Source organism: Amphibalanus amphitrite, unplaced genomic scaffold (genome assembly GCF_019059575.1).
Source record: "Amphibalanus amphitrite isolate SeventyFive unplaced genomic scaffold, NRLGWU_Aamphi_draft 000147F_arrow, whole genome shotgun sequence".
In the NCBI taxonomy this organism is placed as follows: domain Eukaryota; kingdom Metazoa; phylum Arthropoda; class Thecostraca; order Balanomorpha; family Balanidae; genus Amphibalanus; species Amphibalanus amphitrite.
In genome coordinates, this window is record NW_024881642.1 from 403912 (window position 1) to 424720 (window position 20809).

The window sequence follows — 20809 nt, forward strand, 5'->3', positions numbered from 1 at the left end:
AGATACGAGGGGTGCAAAAATAGCACCCCCCCCCCCCCACCAGGTCGCGTTATAAACAGACCACACCAGGGTGCGGGCTAAGTGTGCCACATGCATAGCATCCTATGCAGATATGCTTGTCCGGATGTATGATGAAATCTTATCGCATTAACCGTGAGCTATAACCCAGCCAGCAATTTTGCTCCGGGCCCAAGCAGGCTCAAGTGCGGATTGCCCGAGACTTTTAGTCGGGCTAAAGTCGGCTAGGGCTTGGGCTAAAGTCGGCGTATGACACAGAAACGCCGACTAAAGCCCATGCTCTGCCGGAGGTATGCCCGCTCTGCGAGCTCCGGGCAGCCGTAGTTTAGCCCTAGTTGAGCGACGATTGGCGTTAGCCCGATTTAAGCCCGAGCAGTGAATCCATTTATATAATGGAAATTACTCTGGGCCCGAGCGGGCTGAACTCCGGCAAGCCCACTCTGTGTGCCCTGTCTATCCCGACTTAAGCCATAGAAGTGAATGGGGTTTATGCATTGCAAACTGCTGTGGCTTTGCTCGGGTTCGGCTCGAGTGACGGCTCCTGTTTTCTCAAGTCTCGACTTGACTTCATCTTGCTTTTGCTTCACACTGGATCAAGTAGCAAGGAGCAGCCAATGCACTTTCAGCAGGTTGTGTGGTTTTAATGCATATTTAGAATTGCTACGGTCACTCATATGCTCTGTTAACCGGTCATCGAGCATTGCGAAAGGAAAGTGGTGGTTGACTTTGATTGAATATTTATTTCAAACGACTACAGACACGTCAAATGAAACACAAATACATGAAACAGTGGACTGCAAACTGCAGCAATAATATGGCATGAGTCATGAAAAAGCGCCATCAAAACTATAAATCAATCACAAGGCCCGCTAGCCTCCCTCCCCGTTCATAATACTTGGTTGAACACTTAACCGAAAGCATAAAGTAAGGACAGCAAGTAATCGCTCATAAGACATAAAGCAATTAGCAAACAATCGTTTATAAGAACTTCACTCTGGTGAATGGGAGCTTTGGAGGCGTCTGGCTCCTCCATACACACACACATCTGCAGAAGGTGGTCGGCCAGCTTTCGGCGCAGTTTCCGTATATGTAGGTATACCTACTTAATTATAAGCAGGCACTTTCCGCTAAACCACTTGGCGAGGGCGACAGCGGCGTCCACCCGGTCCTGGTTTGTATAACTATTCCATTTTTTGGAACAATTTGCTCTAATGGTACGTACCTGAAAAAGAGATCAATTGGTTTAATTTACATTGCATGTTTGCTTGAAAAATAACGTATTGTTGCAGTAATACTGTAACAGCACTTCTCATTGATCCGTATAAAATGTTCATTCGAATTTTTCAACGCGGACAGAGAATGAGCGTGCTCGGTGATAAGTAGATAAATATTTGTGTTTTGCATTTCATTTTCCTGGTTCAGAAGTGCTGGTATTTCACAAAGATATACATAAAGGCACGGAATGCGGCTTTTCTGAGCGAGGGTATAAGTCGCCAGGCTGAACAGCTATTCAGCTTCATGTTTGATGGCGTGAAACTCAGTCAAAATAATGACGTTTACATACGATCAAGCGCACCATTCAATACAATTACCTACCGTAAAACTCCATGCCAGTCCACTTGCTAAGAGCAATGAGCACTATCCGTTCTTCGCGCTGTCACACGCGCCCAAACATCAACCACCAAATGCCCCAACACCGGTGTGTCGTTTCGTCGCACAGCGCGCAGACTGTCACAAACGCTGCACATGATTGGCGCAGAACTGCGCATGCGCGAACAGCCGAACAAGTATGGCTTAACTCCGGCTTTACTCCAGTTAGCCGAAGGACACAGCCAGCTTGATCAGCCCGCGCTCCGCCCAAGTTAAGCCTGTTTTGGATGCGTGGGCAGATGTCGGGCTGAGCTACTGCTATCCGCACGTGGGCATAGCTGCGGCATGCCCAAGCTCAGCCTTAGTAAAAGTATACATTGTATACATTGGTTTTGATCAAAGTGGGCAAACCCAAGCTAAGCCCAAGCTGCCCGACGTTTGCCACAGTTCAGCCCAAGTGAATTGCTGGCTGGGAAATAGCACCTAGAGAGATGCTACTCCGCCCCGCGCACTGTAAGTTTTTTCAGCGTGGCATGCTAGACATTCTCGTGTGCTGTTTACTGATATCAAACAGTCTGATCTGATGTAAGAAGGTACCGTTAGTGAACAATAAACATTTCCTCGAATGTACAGATCATGGAGGCGTGGCGGATGACCGTCTTTGTCCAGCAAACAATCCCGCTCATAAATATTGCACGATACTGTTGATGTGTGCTCATGATGTGATCAGCGATAAACATGCAGGCGTTCAGATGATTTCACTGTATCTTCTGTCGACTTTTGAAGGTCACAATAGGCACAGAATGGCAATAGCTAATCAGGGACGCAGGGTACCTACATGATGGGGACGGATGACCGCAACAAACATGCTAATTGCTAAACTCCCGGCTAGGCAGTCTACTCGTATACCTACCTACACGTGAGTATGTATATGACGTGAGTAAGGTAACCCTATTCGCCTTACTGCACATTTCTCATTTATATTTTAATTTCTATCCTCATTTTAACCCTATTAGTGGCAGGCTCCTGGCTACCCCCTATTAGTGGCAGGGGGGGGGGGTGTTTAGGACCCCCCTTGATATCTCGAGATCTAACGGGCCGATTTTCAAAATTCAAACGGCATTCGATTTCGCTCAACGAGATCTACATTTCTAAAAAAAATAAAAAATGTCAATAGGGGGGTAGAGGGGGTAAAAACGGGCAAATTGCAGATATATTTTAGACTGTTTATCAAGGCCAGGTTTCTGAACCAATCTTAACGCAACTTTTGCCGATCGATAGGTAATGAACCATGGGAATTCACATGGATCCTAAAAATATGCATTTTAAAAAATCATAGGCGGATACAGATCATTGAGATTGGGGGTACACGAAAAGTATAGTAGGTAAATAAGGTTTTTGTTGGTACTGTTTCTAAAAAGGGTGGCAATGGTCTTGTTATGTTACAATTTTCATATGAGAGAACGACTAAAATTGTATTGGTCATGCATAGGCGGTGTCAGGGCACCTATGTTGGGAGGTAAAAAATAACCCCCCTTTTTGGACGCCTGGATCCGCCTATTATAGCAAAAACGTGTCAAAAGAGGATGCACAATAACTTTGTATATGTTATCACATGATACCTTTCATTCACTGTTCGTAAAACTGGTGCAGCATCGTGATCTTCGCCCAAATGACTCGCTTCACGAATAGGACCCCCCAATTCCCAGTGCTCTGGAGCCGCCCCTGGTAAAGTTATGAACTTGAAATTTTCAGGGAATATGCCCAATTTAGTTTTAGGAAAATTCAGAAAATTTCAGCATCGTAGCTTCAGCGGTTTCGGAGATATTCCCGAAAAACCTGAGGGGTGGATAAAAACAACCCCCCCCCCTGCCACTAATAGGGTTAAAGGCTGTCCGATCCCATCCGATGGGCACATAATCTTGTGATTCGGCGCCTTATATTACAAATTGAATGTTTCGTAATAAAGGTTATCTCACTTTGCATGAAACGTTTTTTTTAGTTGGAACATTAGCGTCGCCACGGGGGGGGGGCAAGCGGGGCAGCTTGCCCCCCCAACCTCGGACCGGGCACCCCCTGAGATCGATACAGATCCGATGAGATTTTGGAGTCGGGAAAAAATGGCGGTACCTTTCTGAGAATGCCTGTGAGGTCAGACTCGGTTGGAGCGTGCAGTTCAAACCAGAGTCTGACTCGTAAGTCGCAGTCGCCAAAATCTTCAAGACTCCGAGTCCAGACTCGGAAATGTCAATGCTGTGATTCATTCCATGTTCCTAGTTCGTTCTTTATTACATTTTACAGCTGATTTTCATAAGTTTTGGAGTGCTGACACGATTTTCGTTCAAAGCGTGAAACGAAATCTTCGGGGTCTTTCTCAACTCTCGTCAAATGTCTGCGACAGGCTCAAGTACCGTACAAGTGTCGCAGGGCTCATGAGCTTGCTCGCCCGCACATGGGGGGGTGGTTGCCACCCCCCCCAGGCAGTCTTTCTGCTCTGCACTCAACATTTTTAGAGCTAGAGAGCTGATTTTTCGTATAGCTGCTCGTCTATCCTTTCTTGATGTCCACTGAAAATTTCAAGTTTCTGTGATTTTTTGTTTCGGAGATATGACCTTGTTTTTCAGGTCATGTCATGACCCAAATGGCCAATTCTCAACATCTTGCGTTTGTCATGGGCCTTGTGAGCTTTTGACACCCTGATTTCGGCCTTTTTTGCCAGTCTTATCTCCCACCTATCATGGAACATGTTGTTCGACGATATACAGGGGTCAAGGTCAGGGTCAAGGTCAACCTAGGTCATCTAAGATAATTGCGTTTTAGGCAAGCTGAATTTACTTTTTGTGAAGTTTTTTGACTGCATTTTTGGTAAAAGCTTCTCAGATCATGATTTCATGTAATATGGACCCAAAAACAATCGGTGCACACATCAGTATACACACAGACACACACAGACATACAAACACATATAATTGACCTTGACCTAACTTGACCTGAAATGACCTCAGCAGCAAAATTCTGGTCGGATAGTGTGACAAAGAGGTTCTAGCTGGCTTGGCACCAGAAAACAGCATCGTCATCGGTATTTGATAAGCAGCGCACTTGATATCCAACGGTGACCCAAAACAGCAACATTTTTTAGTTTGACCTGACCTGGAAGGTCAATGACTGACCTGAGAAGGTAAAACTGGGTATCATTGGATTCGTCTCTTCCCAAAGAATCTTTTTGGTCTTTACTGCTAAGCTCTATCTCCAACAGGAACGAAATGGCGCGGGGGGTGGCAACCACCCCCCCCCCCCCATGTGCGTTCTAGGATGGGAAAATGGCATGTGCGGGCGAGGGTTAAACAAAGGCTGCTAAGGAGCTCCACTGATCCCTAACGAAGCTTTCAGAGGGCCCAAACCGGCCTCTGAAAGTCCCACTGATGTCCATGTTCTCTGAGGGCCCATGCAGGGATCTTTGAGCCTTCGAACATTTCTGAGAACCTTAACTGACCTCTGATAGTTCAGCCAAACTTTTGAGGCGACAGACTTTGCTAACCCCAAGCCGGCATCTGAGGGGTCACAGCTCACGTGTCCCTCTAAGGTCCGCAACACATGTTTATTATGTCCCTACGTAGGGTCCTTAGGGATTCGACACAGACCCCGAGGGTTCACACTGTTATCCGAGGGCTCCAGGCTCAACCTGGGCCTAGTCTCTTAGCGCCCGCCGCCCACACTGGCTTCTGAGGGCCCCACCTTGGGCTCGGAAAGCCCTAAAACACCATGTACACGTAAATATTTGAGGTGACCCATGCCGATCTCCGGGATCCTAAGCATGCTTCTGAGAGTCAGCACTGACCCTGAGTGGCCTGAAATGGCCTGGAAGTCCCAAACCTACCTTTAAGGAATCCCTTGCCGCTATGCCGTGCGTAACTTTTGGTTCCGTTTAACAGTTCTTGTTCGCGTTTGCAGCGCTTCCCCTCACACGAAAAACGAGAAACTTTTGTTCACACTCGAGTGAACAAAACACTTCCTCTCACTGGAGCAAAGATGAATTACTTCCGATTCACACTTCTGACATTCGCTCTCCGCCAAATGCCCAACTTTACTACGATCGGCGGCTGGGATAAGTCCTATGCATTTCACGTAAAACCTCTGCATGCATGCGTGAATGGAGGTTTTAGCAGGGTGATTCGATTAAATGGAGCGTTTTTCACCTTTTTCTGGGTTAATGATCATAGCGTCAAGTGCCTGCACAGGGGCCCTCTGCAGTGCGTCGGCAATCGCAGCCAGTATAATTCTACCAGTCGTTTTTGTCATGAAATCTTTAAATTTCGAATTTTTCTGTAAAAAATTTCATGTCATAGCTAGAAGGAAACCTTTGTCACCATCGGACTCTTCGCATCATTGCGCGTCGAATGATATGTAAAACGAGTGAGTAAAGACTGGGGAAAGGCAAGTTTTAACACAAAAGTTGATTTTGCCCCCCCAACCGAAAATCTCTGGCGACGCCTATGAGTTGGAACTGCATAATATATATGAGTAAAAGATTTTGTGAGTGAAAATCATAAGGACATGGTGCATACTACATACATGGATGAGCTGAGAACTTACCAGATCTAGGCAAATATATGTACGTTCTGATAAAAAGGCTTAGGCTGAAGGTTGCGCCAGATACCTACCATGAGTATACATAATATCTCGTGTTAGCAACGTAACACTATATGCCTAAGGCCTGAGCCATCCTGAACTCTACCGCTAATGAGCAACAGGATCAAGTTAGGTTACTTCGCAGCAGCAGTGACCTGGGTCATATTATAGAACCCCCGCCGGCACAGGGGGTTGATGCAACCCTCCTAAGGTTTTTCGCAAATAGCTCGTGTAAAAAGCGGCCGGTCGCAACGAAACTTGCAGTACCCTCCCGTTGATCCGTTTTACATTTACCCTGAAAATGTCATGACCCTGACCCAAGTGACCTTTGACCTGTGCCCCACTTTTGGAGACCATGTTTGGCCGGAATCGAGATTCGGCGTATGTCGGCTCGCATTAGCCGCGCGTTTGCAGTCTTTTCGTGGTTTCAAGCGCTCAAACATGTGATTTGATGTTGCTCCCATGCATTAGGGTGGGTGTCAAGGTCACCTGAAGGTCACGTTAGGTCACTGACCTTTGATGACCTCGGTTCACTTTTTTGAGTGTTACGTGTTTCTATGCTCGTTTTTGGAGCTGAAATCGAATTTAGCAATTCCATTTGAACATTTACATAGTATGTAGTTTTGGTGCCTTCGTAACATGTTATGAAGCTGTCAGAGGCGGCTGACACGTACTACGCGAATACCCGGCATGAGCCCTACCGGTTGACCTGACCTGACCTGACCCGACCTGGCTTAAATGCATAAGGACATCATCTGTGATCAATACTAACATGATATTCCTGATCAGCACCACGAAAAAACCCTTAGCAGCCATACTTAACGACGTTCTAACAGGTCCCGATTTTCCCGACTTCCGGGTGATTGAACTGACCTGGAAGGTCAACCGATGACTTAGAACCTTAAAATTATGTATCATCGGCTTCCTCTCGTCACGGGCAATACGCTCGTTTTTCCGCAAAGCTCTAGATCGATCAGGGGCCAAACGCGAGGAGGGGGGGGGGTCGTACCAATCATCCCCTTGTGCCGTCGAAGGACCGCCGCCTTTGTTTTAACCCTCGCATGTGTGCGGCGTTTGCCAGCTTCTAATGTGTAGGGGGGGGGGTCGGTTGGACCCCCCCTTGCCGTTTGGCCCCTGATCGAGCTAGAGCTTCGCGGAAAAAACGAGCGTGTTGCCCGTGACGAGAGGAAGCCGATGATACCCAATTTTAAGGTCCTAGGTCATTGGTTGACCTTCCAGGTCAGGTCAATGACCCAAAGTCGGGAAAATCGGGACCTGTTAGAAAGTCGTAAAGTGTGGCTGCTAAGGGGTTTTTCGGGGTGCTGATCACGAATATCGTGTTAGTTTTGATCACAGATGATGTCTTGAAGCATTTAGACCAGGTCGGGTGAGGTCAGGTCAGGTCAACCAGTAGGCGTCGTGACGGGTATTCGTAGTACGTGTCAACCGCCTCTGACAGCTTCGTAACATGTTACGAAGTCACCAAAACTTCTTCGTAAATGTTCAAATGGTTGCTAAATTCGAATTCAGCTCCAAAAACTAGCCTAGAAACATGTAAAACTCGAAAAAGTGTCCCGAGGTCACCCGAGGTCACCAAAGGTCAATGACCTGACCTGACCTTCAGGTGACCTTGACACACACGGGAGTAACATCAAATCACATGTTTGAACGTTTGAAACCACGAAAAGCTTGCAAACACGCGGCTAGTGCGAGCCGACATACGCGAAATCGCGATTCCGGCCAAACATGGTCTCGGAAAAGAGGTCACAGGTCAAAGGTCATTTGGGTCAGGGTCATGAAATTTTCAGGGTAGGTGTAAAATTGATCAATGCGAGGGTACTGAAAGTTTCGTCGCGATCGGCCGCTTTTTACGCGAGTTATTCGCGAAAAACCATGGGGGGGTCCATCCGACCCCCCCTAGACATGCGAGGGTTAACATCACGGACGGCACGTATAACACGTACTCATCTTACACACTTGATTTTATTTGTCCCAATCGCTCTGAAAGTTCCAAAACTCTCTGACCGGTCGATGAGTTTGTGAACTCACTGACGGGTCAGGGAGTTTGCAAACTCACGGATTTCTCAAACTCCCTGTAACATGTACGTTTATCTCTTTTCAGCTCCGTGTTTACTTTTTAAAGTCATTCACGTGATGAATCACAGTATGTAGTTGCAGGTCACGCCCCCGTTCATCACGCGTATAAACAGCTCTCCCTCTGGCCTCTGTCCTGGGAATGTGAGGTCACACGATCACAGCACTCGTTCAGCTGGATTTCTCAAGCCTGAGTCAGACCTCAAACTCCGGCCTCTGTGGAGGGGCATGGAACGGGGGGGGGGGGGGGGTCGCTTTCTCGGGCAATGAGAGGTGCGAGGCTAATAAACTAATCTGTTTTGACTATGAAAACCGATGTTTTTTATGTTGATACTTGCATTTCGATAAGTCATAGAACTGAGGATTTCATGGAGCAGCGGCGTTCCTATGGAGTGTCCACACACGAAAAAAAATCAGATCTGCTTCTATTACTGATAAATGTCACAAATATACATAAATACGAGTATCATATTCCTCACCTCCTCCTTGCTGCAGACTCGCGCTACAGCAAATCTACCGGGGTATCTGCAGTATGGAGACGAGTTACCGAATACCATCGTTTCTGGCATCTCTGAACTGCGGGGGTCCGATCGGCCGCTGACTCAGCGACACGGGTGTGAGGGACAGAGGGCAGTGCGCCGCCGTGGACGAGCCCAGCTCGGCGCGGCGACTGGGCGCCACAGTCACCGCAGTTGTGCCTCGTGGGGACGGAGGGACGCGGCGGAACAGCGCGCGACAGGCGAATAGGCGACAGGCGCGACTTTACAGCGGAACAGCGGGACGGCGCAGCGAGCAGGTCAGACAGATATTGTCAATGGAAATGTGTGCTCAGTTTTGCTCAATAAATTGGCTAGTTGAGACTGTTCGTTATATATTACGTAACATCTGATTACGTTACGCTGAAATAACTTGTTAATCTTCAATAGAAAATACAAATTGGCTTTGACCATTGACGTTGTTGTCATGCAGAATAGTTTGGCATACCTACCTATTCATTGTCTCTGCTCAATGTCCAGCTAATTTATTTATTTATTTATTTAACCCGCGCCCCAGTGGCGGTCTCAGCCAACTTCGCCCTAGTGAGGGGGGGGGGGGCATATTTTACCACCCACCTCTAACTCAAAAACTAAGAGGGCTAGAAAGACGCGGTAAAAAGCAGTCGATAGCTCTCAATGCGTACGTTTGAAAGTATTTCAGTCATTTTTCACCTTAGAGCAATATTGGGGTCACCAGAGGTCATCAAAGGTCAAAATTTGCCAATTGTCATTATATTTTTCAGAAAACATGCCGCTATCTCAGGAACTATGGTAGCTAGAAAAACGCATGGAACAACAAACGATAGCTTGTGAACTTTTCTTTTGAAAAGGTCATTATCAATATTGACCTCAGGTCAACGGTTTAGCCTCCAGAGGGCAAAAACTCCAAAAATAGCTGTTTTTACGAAAAGTGTTTTTCGACAATAACTTTCGACTACAAAAAGCCACGACATTTCTATTGCCAGAATCGTGTTCCTCTCGCCGAGACGCGTCGAATGAACTATAATTTGACCTTGAAAGGTCAACTTGAAAATTTGACCTCAGGTCAAGGTCATGACCTGACCGGAAAAGAAAAGGTCATGTTGCATATCACTCGATGCGTCTCAACAAGACAAACACAATGAGACCATCCCCAGCGTTCTATCTCGTTCCAATCGCGAGTTATTGGCAAAAAAAAAACTGTTTGTAGCCTCAAGTGACCTCGGATGACCTGTCTAGAGGCTATCAGCAAATTTGACACCTTGGTCATCACGAGTGAACTAAATCATTGTGAGTCTGAAATATTTGGACTTTTCCGATGCGTACACACGGATCTAGAGGCATTTTCATTTTTCTCTATTGACTTGTAATGGTAAGGTCACGCCACTGACCTGACCTTAGGTCACGGATATAAAAAATCCGAGATATACAAATTGTAGGCGCCCATAACAGCATGCAATCCAACAAGTTTAAAACCTTTCTGACAAACACTGCAGGCTGGACATGATTGCAAACTTTTTTTTAGGTTTGGTCAGTTAACTTGACCTTGTGACCTGACCTGACATGACCTGGGGTCAAAAATTTCACACATTGTCCAAAATTGATGTACCAAAAGCTACCCCAAGCGGCGCGGCGCTACGCGCCGCGGTTTTTTATTCACACGCAAACAACGCGACAGGGTGGTAACATATGCCCCCCCCCCCCCACTGGGGCGAAGGTTAAACATACAACGACATCCACTCAAAGAGGGCTTTTCAGTCGAGGCACAGTTCCTAGACAAGATACAGTAAAATAAGAGTATTCACACTCAGGTCATAAACCACACTCAATTAGGTACACACGTAAGCCTGCCAGATCACAACATGCGGACCGATCACCTTGCATCTGCCTGAATCGATATACGTGCGTTTCTGCGCACCGTTCGCCTGGATGTACTGGACAAGCCCTTCGAGATTATAAATCTGTTATACTTTTGAGCTGCACGGTACATGAATTGCCTCTTTCCATAGTTAGTTTTAACGCGCGGTAAGCTAAGTTGAGTTGACTGTCTGGTGTCGCGGGCAGCTCTCTCGCGGTTAAACACCAGTGATGATCGGATCATGTGAGGTCTGCCGGTTCTGATAATGTCATGGATCAAACAGATATCTGAATAAATAACTAACTGGTGGGCGGATAGCCAGCCTAATTCGCTTAAAACGCTACTAATATGATCATATTTTCTACGGCCTGAAATCACCCTTGCAGCGAAGTTAAATATTTTTTGGATTTTGGACACATTTGACTGATTTGCGCTGCCATACACTTGTGCACAGTACCTTACATGAGAGAAAACGAGGGCGTCGATTATTTTCGGAAGCAATGCTTGAGGTAGGGCATATTTAACATTAAGTATACCGATAAGGATGCCGATGCACTTTTTAACAATTCGATCGATGTGACAATTGTAAGACAGTGACGGGTCCATAACAACTCCTAGGTTTTTCACTGTTTGTGAACATCTCAGCGTTTCGCCCATAAACTCTATTGATGGAGACTCAGGAGAGTCAACCTGCCGAAGCTGTCGACTGTCTCCACACAGAATTATCTCGGTTTTGCCTGCGTTCACCTTCATACCATGTTGCATAAACCATGTACAAGCGATATCAAGCACTGTTTCAAGTGAAGCCCGCATCTCAGACAGTTTGTTGCGAGGTCCTGTGATAGCTATCTGGGCATCGTCAGCGTATCGAACTAAAGTGACACAAAAGCCATTCATGTGCGTTGGGATAAAACATGAGAAATCGTTGCTGAAAATATTGAACAGAAGCGGTCCCAAGCATGATCCCTGGAACGTTCCAATGGATTCCAGCTTCATCTCGATTGCATTGCAGATCGGGAGCAAACAAGTGAATTGTAAGGAGGCTGCATTTTAATAGCTACGCCATTTATGCCTTACATTTGCTTTGTGCCTTGTACCTTTCTATGGGTCACTCTCATTACAGGATTCGCTAGCTTTATCTGTCCATCCATACAGTATCCACTCTCCTCCACTAGCGTTTCGGTGTGAGTAGCATCGGCTGTGTCTCTCCATGTTTCAGCCATGTTGCCGGCGGCCCTGCTTGGACTGCTGGTGGCCGCCTCAGACAGTCGTCATGTCCGGCCGCACGGCAGGCTCACCAACGACATTGAGTGGCAGCACGCAGTGACCGGCCTGCAGCAGCTCCGGCAGCATCGGCAGCGGCCTGGGCCCGTCAGTGGGTCCGCCGTGAGTACCCGACATCCCTCCGGGCCCCTGTATCCTGCACCACCGCGCTCCTATCCAGGACGTAAGTCACACGCAAGTGGCGCACCATCTCAAGTAACGGCAGGTGGAATAGGCAAGTGTTCAGTTGCGCATTGCAAATTGCAGGCAGGTGGGTAGTAAATCATGATATAAGGAATAGTTCTGCATTAATGAGTAGTTTTTATACCGGTGCATTAAAAGCTGTGTGTGCCGCCCGCTAGTGGAACAACCACCGTGAGGTTACCGAGGCACGCTTGCTTTCATCGTGCACTTGTACCTTCTCTTGATCTTATGTTCAGCCGTTTTTGCTCCCCACAGGCAGCAAATACGGTATGTGAGTCGGGCACTTACCCTCCTCCTCCGGAGCGGGCCGTACCCCACTACATCATCAACCTGGACCTGCCACCGGAGTACCGCTACTGCAAGGTCATGGAGGACCTTGGACCGGCGGTACGTATCGCAGCGTGGTCTGATGCGTCTCGCGTCGTGGTAAGCCCTTGTTACACTGCCGAATTTTGGTACACGAATGTGCACGAATATGCAAGTCATCCTATGTCGCGGACCGATTCGGGATCTTTCTTCCACGGTCTTGGCATTTCGCAGACCAGTCGGTGTCCACCGCGCGACTTTTACGGTTCGTCACGACCGCCACGAATATTTCATGAAAAATGAAAATTTCGTGGCCGTTCGCCGAATTTATAAAAAACGAACATGATCGTCAAACAGTCGCCGAGTCGCCGCCGACATGTCGCTGCGTGCGCCGACTTGTTGCCAAGGTATCGCCGACTATTCGCAACAGATTCGCCATTCATTCGCGATGTTCGCCGAATCATGGATCAGCTTCGACCCGCGCACGATCAGGGGGCCCCCTACCCGTTTTCTGAAAATCGGGCTCTGTCGGCGAACTGTTCGTCTCTGTCGGTGAACTGTTCGCCGATTTCCTACACGACATGATTCGGCGACAGGGTCGTGGCCAAAATTCGGCAGTGTAACACGGCCTGTAGGTATAGCCGCCCGGCGTCGCTAGCAGGAACAAAAACACACACGGCCTTCGCTCTGAGAGACGCTGTCACGCTGACATCAGCAAGAATCTCGTAACCTAAACTTGCGAGTTCGTAACAACAACGCTGAGAACGCATTCAGCTTTGTAGCTTCAATTTATCCAACTGAGTTAATCGTGTCTAAAGACATCCTCGATGTTCATGCGCAGTGTGACGTCGTACCTACTTTACGCCACATGCTGTAGCGTAAGGTACGACGCCACACTATGACATCACGTGCGCCTACTCAAACAGTGGTACACTCGAGGGCAGATTGATGTTCCACAACTCTTTATCCACCGGGTTCCTATGGCTCAGCATTGGCAGCAGCCGCCTGGTACCGGTAGACTGTGCCGCTTCACTTACTTGTCAAGCGGCACAGCCTACCCACACCGTATGCCACCGGTCTGGGTCGGTGACTGGAAGGCGATGTGGGCCGCCTGTGACGTCAGCGCGGCGGTGAGGGCCGAGCCCGGAGGCATGGCTAGGGTCGGCGCGGCGCGGCGGCTGGCGAGGGCTGGGGAGTGAGGTGGGGTGGGAGCACGGACCATCGCGCGGCTGAGCGAGTTTAGTTAACTTTCGCGTCTCAAGGCGCCAATTATTCTACCTAACAATTGTGCTAAAGCAGTTGTTAAAATGTCCTATCCCCAAGACAGTGCCTATCATCATACTTGCCATGCACATTACGACACACTTAAACGTGGCATTGGGACAGCCGATAGAATTTATATCACACGTGCATCGAGTTGCGGAGCTACATTGTTTTTAACAGATAAGTATTAAGGCCTTGATTGAGCTCATTGGTGTCTATTATTTCGCACAGCAATCGTCCAGAGACGTGAGAACTGGGGTTTTTGGATAGCGCGGCGTCCCAACTTTAAGCAACTCTTACTCTTATGTGTGGTCGCAGCTACCAATAGCAAACCGTCCCATCTAGGAACAAATAAGTCGCGCACCCGTGACGGTTCGAACCGGGTTTCTCCAACCGGTCACCCTACGACGCTAGCGTGTATTCACTGAGCTGCCGAAACCAGCGATCACTCACCGCGGTCAAACGCGATCAAATGTCACAATACTGTCATTGGCGGTCAGCGGGTGAATGTCATTTTTGTTTTGTGCAGACGAGGACCATTCTCGGTAGCTCAGTGGATGAACGCTCGTGTCGTGAATTGGCCGGTGGGAAAAGCCCGGTTCGAACCCCCCTGAGTGGCCGATTTTTTGGCTCCTAGTTGGAACGGTTTGCTATTGGGGGCTGCGACCACATATTAGAGCAACAGTAATAATCACTTTAAATTGGGGCGTTGGCTGCGGCACTGCTCATAACCCCCAGTTCCCACGTCTCTGGACGATTGCCGTGCGAAACAATAGACACCAATCTGCTCAATCAAGGCCTTAATACTAATACGTTATACAAAATATAGCTCCGCACCTCGATGCACGAGTGACATAAGTTCTATCGGCTATCCCATTGCCACGCTTAAGTGTGTCGTAATGTGCATTGCAAGCATGATTATAGGCGCTGTCTTGGGGATAGGACATTTGAACAACTGCTTTAGCACAATTGTTAGGTAGAATAATTGGCGCCTTGAGACGCGAAAGTTAACTACATACACTCGCTCAGCCGCGCGATGTCCGTGCTCCCACCCCACCTCACTCCCCAGCCCTCGCCAGCCGCCGCGCCGCGCCGACCCGAGCCATGCCTCCGGGCTCGGCACTCACCGCTGCGCTGACGTCACAGGCGGCCCACATCACCTTCCAGCCACCGACCCAGACCGGTGTCATACGGTGTGGGTAGGCTGTGCCGCTTGACAAGTAAGTGAAGCGGCACAGTCTACCGGTACCAGGCGGCTGCTGCCAATGCTGAGCCATAGGAACCCGGTGGATAAAGAGTTGTGGAACATCAATCTGCCCCCGAGTGTACATAAGTACCACGATATATCGCTAGTGACGTTCCGGGCATAACATCATAGCCGCTGCCTTCTACAGCCTCCCGTATAGGGGAGACCCGGGAGGTATGGGCCCCCTGGAAGTATGGGCCATCGCAGTTTTGAAGAAGTGTTGCGTATTTTTACACATGTGACCGCGTAAACTGGTAGCAGCCATTCTGTTATAACAATCCACGTGATTTTCAAAATCTTCCTCGGTCTTTTTTGACAATGAGCGATAATAAAGTGTTGCGGTAATAAAGTGTTGCCCTCTTCGAGTAAAATACGGTACATACAGAAAATTCGTGATAAATTTGAGCCAGGCTCGTTTTATTATGTTAGACCATCGCTAACATAAAGTTTAAAGCATGCAAATTAGGACTGGATAGACAATTTGAAGCTTTCTTGCAAGATAATGAGCTGAGATGTTACGCACATTATGGCGTCCTAGCCGGGAGGTTCGGGCCACCGACCCCCGTTGATCCTAAATCAATGAAATCATGCTTTCATTAAATGTCCTCTTAAATAAGTTTCATTTTTGTCGCGCAAGGTCGAAAATTTAACTACAAATTTCATTCGAACGGAAAAAAATATTATTTAGCTTATTTCGTGGAGCATGATTGAATTTACCAAAATACATATGTGCCTAAGTAACCTCCATGAAGTAAGCTGTTGCCGCTTATGCGGTTCCTGGGCTCTAAAGAGATCAAGGTAGATACCAGCCACGAGTATTGTTCTCATTGTCGAGAAAATAATATGAAACATGTCACCGGCCCATACCTCCCGGGCCATGGCCCATACCTCCCGGTGTATTTTGGTGGATCGAAAAAGTGCATGATTTATTGAAAGTTATCTTAAGACAAAATAGTCGGTCCCAAATGCCTAATACTAGGCACACTTTGCAGGCGAAAGGCAATTTCACGTGCACAGAGTGAAAAACCGGGTCTAGCCACTGCCCACTGGAAGAAAATTGCCTTTTCACAAAACCGGTCCATACCTCCCGGGTCTCCCCTAAATGCCGTCACCCTTGGTAGGTCAAAATGATCACCCGGATCAAATGATACTTACACCGCCAGGCGAGTCATCTGCTAAGCATCGTGCGCTCCGAGGTGGCACCCATTATCGGGGAGAACACGTTCAAGGCGGTGGAGAAGCTGTCGGAGATCATCGGCCGCAAGCTGCCCTACCCGTTCCCTGACGAGATACGAGGGATCGCCACCGCCGCCAGCATGGAAGAAGGTGGGAGCTGGGGAGGCCGGGAAGAGTTTGTCAGGGTGAGCAGCTCGGGGACGGGTCTGTTTGACAGGGCAGGCAGAGGCAGCTCGGGACAGGGGTCTGTCTAAAAGACAGAGTAGCTCGGGACGGGGTCTGTCAACAGAACAAGCAGCTCGGAACAAGCCTGTGTCTCCTGGGTCTGACCTGTGTCACCGCTCTGTTGCCGCAGGCGATGTGGCGCTGATGAACATCTTTTACGAGGTGTTCACCGTGTGCACTTCCATAATTGGCCGCGCCGCCGACGGCACCCTCTACCACGGACGAAACCTCGACTTTGGACTCTTCATGGGGTGAGTGGTGGCCCACACAGTGACCACCTGCGCCGTATCGCCCTTCATGGGAGGGATGGGAAGGGTTATGCCACGGCCAGAGTCTCGGCTCTTCCAAGTAAACAAGGTATACGTGACTAACCTCACGGCTAACGTGAGGTTAGCCGTGAGGTTCACACGGCTCACACGGTCTGGTGTGAGCCGTGTGAACCTCACGGCTCACACCAACTAAAAGTTGAGCATGAGTCGTGTTATTCACAGAGGGCCTCAGTATTTTATCCCGCTTTATTTGTTAAACTCTCCAGCTGCAGCAAGTTTTTAGTCTGACATTGTCGCTATATGTTCGTGTGCCCGATTGCTCCGGATGGCCGCAGGCAGCCGGGCTTCACCGTCGGACTGTGGTAGGGGCCGCCGTGTTTGTGTGTGTGTGTCCGAACCGTGATCCGGTGACCGGCAGAGCGGCAGGAAGCGCCGGCCGGACGGCTCTGTGATAGGTCACATCCGATCCTGCCGTTGTGGACGCCGGGAAACAGACGAGTCGTGCCTCTAAACTGCATCACTGTATGTCACTTACCACTTCATTACTACAGAATATACAATCCTCACCCATGATAGCATATGACGCTCAGCGCCACATGCTAAGGTGGACTTAAGCACCATGGACGCTGTCAGAATCTTAAAACGACCACACACCGACCGACTATAACTCGATCGCAGCATAACATCCCAATGTCCAGTGCTCGGCCGGATATCCATTCTGTTCGGAAAACGGACGGATATGTATTATAATGTCATCCTCAGTCATGTCAACTGACCGTCTGTCAACTGACCGACCTCGGTCTGTGTCTCACCCGGTTCCAGCTGGGACATGCAGAACCACACGTGGAAGGTGGCGGAGGCACTGCGGCCGCTGACCGTCACCTTCGAGTACCAGCGCGACAACCGCACCCTGTTCCGAACGGCGGGCTTTGCCGGCATGGTGGGCGTGCTCACTGGAGTACGACCGGTACGTTCGCTGGGCACGGCACGGCACGGCGTAGCCTGACAGTGCAGCGCTCAGAGCCGGCAGTGTGCTGTGTCAATCTTACCTGATGTTGTTTATGTAGGCAGACTGCAGGCGTGTGATATCTCAGGACATTTGGACGTTGGAGGCCACAAATATCGCCATGTTTATGCGGATCTTTTACATTTTCAGCATATCTGCGCGTTCAGTGACGCTGCCTCTTTCCGTAACTGACAGGCTAGGAGACTCAACAATTATAATTAAACAAGAGCGAAGCAATTACGTTCGACTTCGAATGACAGAAGCGCCATGCGGTTCGCTGGCGAGTATAGGACAGTCAGTAGTGACTGCTGGATAGACTGTACCGCCATACACCGGTGTATTACGGCACACGCTTGACTAGCGCGTCCGTCCGCTCCGGTCTGAGCCCTGAGGTCTCCTATCCCTGTTCGACAGGGCCTGTTCTCGCTGTCGATCGACGAGCGATTCACCCTGAAGCCTGGCCTCTGGTACATGCTTGAGTGGGCCTTCGGAGGAGCAAACGTGCAGTGGAACACGGTCATCACACGACAGGTGGGTCACGGTTATCAGGTCACACACAGATGGGTCACGGTTATCCGATATCACACGTGCGATGGGACAGCACGATATCGTTATCACAAGGCACGGCCATTACACGATAGTGGAGGCATTCTGGATACAAACATCAATGAATAAACACGACGGATTTAATTAAAACTTATGACAAACTGAAATGCTTATTATTGTTCACATGGATTGATATCCGTTCCACTTGTTTTATCACAATAATGATTAAACACGGAGAAATTGACGCTTATTTATCGATATCAAGTCACCAATTGCCACGTATAATTCAGCCCGCAATTAATCATTTTAACACAGAAAGTTCCGCTGCGCTAGAAAAAGATGTCGGTTTGCTAACGTAGCATCCCAGATCGAGGATTCCACCTCGATCCATACTATCTGACAACTGACACAATCGCTCCCCCACTCCACCGCCCTTTGACCTGTGACCTGTGCCATTCCATCCACCGCCGACAGGTCCTGGAGAATGGTACCGACTACACAGCGGTCCAGAAGCAGCTGGCCAAAACGCCGCTGATGGCTCCCGTCTACTTCATCCTGGGAGGCAATGGCTCCTCTGAGGTCAGTTGAAGTCGGTAGAGCTACTCAGAGGTCAGTAGATGTCTGTGGAAGTATCTATAGTGTCGATTGGTTCTGTAACATCTGATGTAAACCGTAAATTCATGTTTTAAGAACAGCAGTTGCAATCCACGTTGAGGCTGCGTTTGTTCAGACAAGCAGTAGAATAGTGTTACTGCACAATCCGTTTCAATTATTTTATTTATTTTGTGCTCAATAAAATGTCGATCACTATGCCCGACCGGGAGAGCGGCAGTCCCCAATCCCGGTTGTGCGCCTGAAGTCCGTTTGAAGTATACCCTAAGCATGCCGTCTATTTGCTGTATGACCTGTTTGACCGTCGGTTTGCCATGCACCTACAATTAATCTGTCGGCGTTTTCAGGCCTGTGTAATCACCCGGGACCAGTACAAGGCGGACATCTGGCCCCTGGGCACCCCCTCGGTCAGCCAGAAATCCACCTGGTCAGTCTCCGCGGCAGCGGGTGCGAACTGTGAAAACACTGATATATTTCATCGGCGGGCACCGGTTCTGCCTCGGTGTTTGAAATCAGTCGCATTTCTTATAGGCAGTACCATAGATAACATGATTCATGTTATCTGTCACGACTGTCAGTACAGATACCATTTGCTAAAATAATCAGTGCAAAGCGTTTTCCCCGGTCACCGTTCGTCTTTTAGGGATACCAGCGCGATGGTGACCCCAAACTCTGAACGCGTGCCCTTGACCCGCCGCCTGCAGGTACCTTCTGCAGACCAACTATGACCACTGGAAGCGTCCGCCGTTCTTTGACAATCGGCGCGATCCCGGCGTGCGCTGCATGGACCGCCTGGGGGCTGACAAACTCACACCGGAAACTCTCTACGACGTGCTCAACTCCAAACCCGTCCGAAATCGGGTACGTATCGAATGGTCCTCGAACAGACATTGCTTGGATAGCGTGCTTGCTGTTAGAAGTCCTTTGAAATAAGCAAATAATCCATGTTAGCAGCTCAGGCAAGCTGTGTGAACATTCCATTGCGGGCATTCGCTCTGCGTCCTGAAAAGCGCAACCAACAATCAACATATCGCGGCCCTGGTGGCGCAGTCGGTTAAGGCGTCGACCCGCGGTGCGGGCGGTGCCGGATTCGGGTTCGACTCCCGGTTCCGCCCGTTCCGCGGGCGTCGTCCCCGGCTGTGTCACCAGGTGTGGGGTGTGCTCCCACTTCAGCCGTAGCCTGGGGGGTGGGGTACAGTGGCCGGGAGGAGATGGAGCCCTCCTATAATTGGGACAATACAAGAGCCCGGTGGAGGGAGGCCTGAATAAAAAAAAACATACATTTCAGCAAGGTAAAATCCTTGAATCGAGCGCAATGCCGCATCTCTGGCTCCCGTCTACCCGATCTCTCACTGTGACACTGCTCTGTGTTTCGGCCTCAGCTGAGCGTCTACACAGCTCTGATGCAGGCCAACCAGGGTCACATGGAGGCCTGGCTGCAGTACTGCACGGACCCCGACTGCGCCATCTGGTGATTGATCGCAGCTGCCACCTGGCGTTAGAGGGCAGAACTACACCAGATCAGGCTGGCGAAGCCTCGACGCAAGCTCGTCGATGGTGGACGGTAGCACGACGGTAGCACGTATGTAAGTACAACATACACCAGCTACGTGAGCGGAATCGCGACAGTGGGCCTCTGTTTGAGTGCCAGTTTCCGTGGATAGCGGATCTAACTCAGCGAAGCATTATTCCCGAGCGAGGACGGACAGACAAGCACGACCGAGCTGGGGAGCCTTGTGATCGGCGCATTGTGATTGCTCGGTTTTCCACAAAGCGAGGCTGGATTGTCATGAGCTTTGAGCCATTGATATAACAATAGTGTTGTATCGCTCGTCCCTGGCGGAGAGTTCACGGTAAATGGTTCTTATGTGACATTTACATACGTATATTCGTCAGTGTACGCTTTGTGTAACTGCATGTTTTCGAACAATATATTATCAAGAGCGAAAGCTTGCGCAATGCCTACTGCCAGAACGAGTGAAGCCATTG

The 20809-nt window shown here is 49.1% G+C and overlaps 1 protein-coding gene across 1 annotated transcript; it reads left to right on the forward strand.

Annotated features, from left to right (window-relative positions):
• The first annotated feature begins 8826 nt into the window (after positions 1-8826).
• Positions 8827-20769, forward strand: LOC122382802 (acid ceramidase-like). The gene is made up of 11 exons (XM_043368605.1): positions 8827-9127; positions 11924-12090; positions 12427-12558; positions 16150-16312; positions 16518-16638; positions 17479-17623; positions 18077-18193; positions 18683-18787; positions 19168-19247; positions 19525-19681; positions 20203-20769. Exons 2-11 carry the CDS (start codon positions 11926-11928, stop codon positions 20293-20295), a joined length of 1278 nt encoding a protein of 425 aa, XP_043224540.1. The 5' UTR covers positions 8827-9127; positions 11924-11925; the 3' UTR covers positions 20296-20769.
• Positions 20770-20809: the final 40 nt, after the last annotated feature.

What these genes read in the sequence shown, in the direction of transcription:
- LOC122382802 (XM_043368605.1), top strand. Translation starts at nt 11,926, where the DNA reads ATGTTGCCGGCGGCCCTGCTTGGACTGCTGGTGGCCGCCTCAGACAGT. An exon ending in CGCCGCCAGCATGGAAGAAG is followed by an intron (nt 16,313 to 16,517) that starts GTGGGAGCTGGG and finishes CTGTTGCCGCAG; the next exon opens with GCGATGTGGCGCTGATGAAC. An exon ending in TGCTCACTGGAGTACGACCG is followed by an intron (nt 17,624 to 18,076) that starts GTACGTTCGCTG and finishes CCTGTTCGACAG; the next exon opens with GGCCTGTTCTCGCTGTCGAT.